The sequence below is a fragment of the Manacus vitellinus genome, unplaced genomic scaffold (genome assembly GCF_001715985.3).
Source record: "Manacus vitellinus isolate BGI_N305 unplaced genomic scaffold, ASM171598v3 scaffold_64_pilon, whole genome shotgun sequence".
Lineage (NCBI taxonomy): Eukaryota > Metazoa > Chordata > Aves > Passeriformes > Pipridae > Manacus > Manacus vitellinus.
Genome location: NW_021940718.1, coordinates 142,851 through 144,677, shown reverse-complemented (window position 1 = coordinate 144,677; position 1,827 = coordinate 142,851). Strand labels below are relative to the sequence as shown.

General features: G+C 60.8%; 1 protein-coding gene across 1 annotated transcript in view; it reads right to left on the bottom strand.

Moving 5' to 3' along the window:
- The window catches only part of CERS1 (ceramide synthase 1), a 5,293-nt gene that overhangs the window by 819 nt on the left and 2,647 nt on the right, over positions 1-1,827 (bottom strand). Inside the window, exons 3-4 of the mRNA XM_029963850.1 lie at positions 928-1,075; positions 290-438 (exon numbers count right to left, since the gene is read on the bottom strand). Coding sequence (XP_029819710.1) covers positions 290-438; positions 928-1,075 — 297 coding nt within the window. The remainder of the gene's footprint in view (positions 1-289; positions 439-927; positions 1,076-1,827) is intronic.

Genomic DNA, 1,827 nt, shown 5'->3' with positions numbered 1-1,827 from the left:
TGGGTGGGCACCCCACGATGCCCAGGCGTGGATTTAAAGTCCTTCCTGGCACCTGCAGTGATGTTTTATGCCCATCTTCCAGCCCGGGGGTGAGCCCTGTGACAGCAGCTCCAGGGAGGTCACCAGTGTCCCTTCCCCTCACTGGCTGTGTGTCATCCCTGGGAGCGTCCAAGGCCAGGCTGGAGCACCCCGGGATAGTGGGATCTGTGGGGTGGCACTGGATGATCTCCACGTTCCTTCCAACCCAAACCGTCCCACGGCCCTGTGTGCCACCCCCCTGCCCACGTACCCTTCCTTCAGAGCCTTGGGTAGTTGGATTCCAGCCTCCCTCTTCCGGGCCCTGGTGCTTTTCCCGGTGTCCTCCACGTCGTACTCGCGCACGTCGTTCACCTCCTGCATCTGCCCCATCAGCACCTTGGCCACGAACAGGACGATGTACTGGGAGGGGGGAGAGACACCCTCAGACACGGATCCCAAAGGTTTGGAGCTGTTCCACCCCCCAGGCCCCACGTGGGCAGGGCAGCTCCCCCCTGGACGTGGCTCAGACCCGTGGCAGAATTCCTGCAACTTCATCCCACGGGATGATGGAATCAGGCAGGATGATGGAATCAGGCAGGATGATGGAATCAGGCGCTCCCCTGCCTTGCCTGATGTGATCCCTCCACATCCACCCTTTCCACCCCCTCCCCAACACCTGGGGGGGTGCCAGGACATTCACACCCTCTTCAAATCCCAGCCTGTCCCAGCCACTGCTGTCGCTCCCTCACCAGGGATCCTTGGAGCACGGTCGGAATTCCAGCACAGGAGCCCCCCCAGGAACCATCAGGGGCTTCCCTCCTCCCCTCCAAAGCCTCTCCAGCCCTGCAGCCCCTGCACAGGCAGCAGGCACCGGGCAGGAGCAGCGGGGAGGGAACTCCCCCCACTCACCAGGAACCAGTAGATGTTCATCAGGGTGAGGATGAGGAGCAGAGCGTTGAAGAAGAAGTAGAAGGGGATGTTTGGGACCGACTGGAGGCTGGAGTAGCAGGTGGCATAGAGGACCTTGAGGGGGAACCAGTAGAGACGGAACCAGAACCTGGTGGGGCAGAGGAGCAGGGGGGGGTTAGTGGCCCCCCAGGAGGGGAGAGACCCAGCCCAGCTTCCCCAGCACGGCCTCCTGCTCCTGGCATCTGGTTTGGGATGGGTCTGGCTCCAGGCAGGGCTTCAGCAGACCCAGGGAAAGGGAGAACATCGTTCCTGTGGGCACAGAGGGCTCAGGGCAGGGGCAGGTCCATGCTGCAGGTTGTCCCAGCTGAGCAGGGGACAGCAGGGGAGAACAGCTGGAAGCTTTTCCTCATCCTGTGCACCCCCAGTTTATCCCCCAAAATGAGCCTCTTGTTGCTCCTCTGCTTTTTTGGAGCAGCCCAGGGAGGGGGAGGCAGGGCCGAAAGGACGAGGAGAGACGAGCTGCAAGTCGCTCATCCCCATCCTCCATCCCTTTGTTTCCCTCCTGCCTCGCCCCAAGGGGAGCAGCGAGGGCTGGAATCTGGGACAGCTCTGCCTCCCTTTTCCTTCTGGTAAAAAAAAAAAAAACAAAAAAACAGCTCCTTGCTGCTGAATCCGGGAAAAACGGGAACAGCTCCTCCTCCCCCGGGGTCATTTGTCACGCTGGGAGCACAATTTCACAGGCACTTCAGTGGTGACAGACGCCAGAGTCACTACAGAGGGATTCCAAGCCCAGCCAAGTGACTACAGAAGGATTCCAAGCCCAGCATGGGGCCGAGCTCTGCGGGAACCTCTCCCCAAACCGACTTTGAAAGGGCTCAGTTCCCATCCCACGAATCCCAG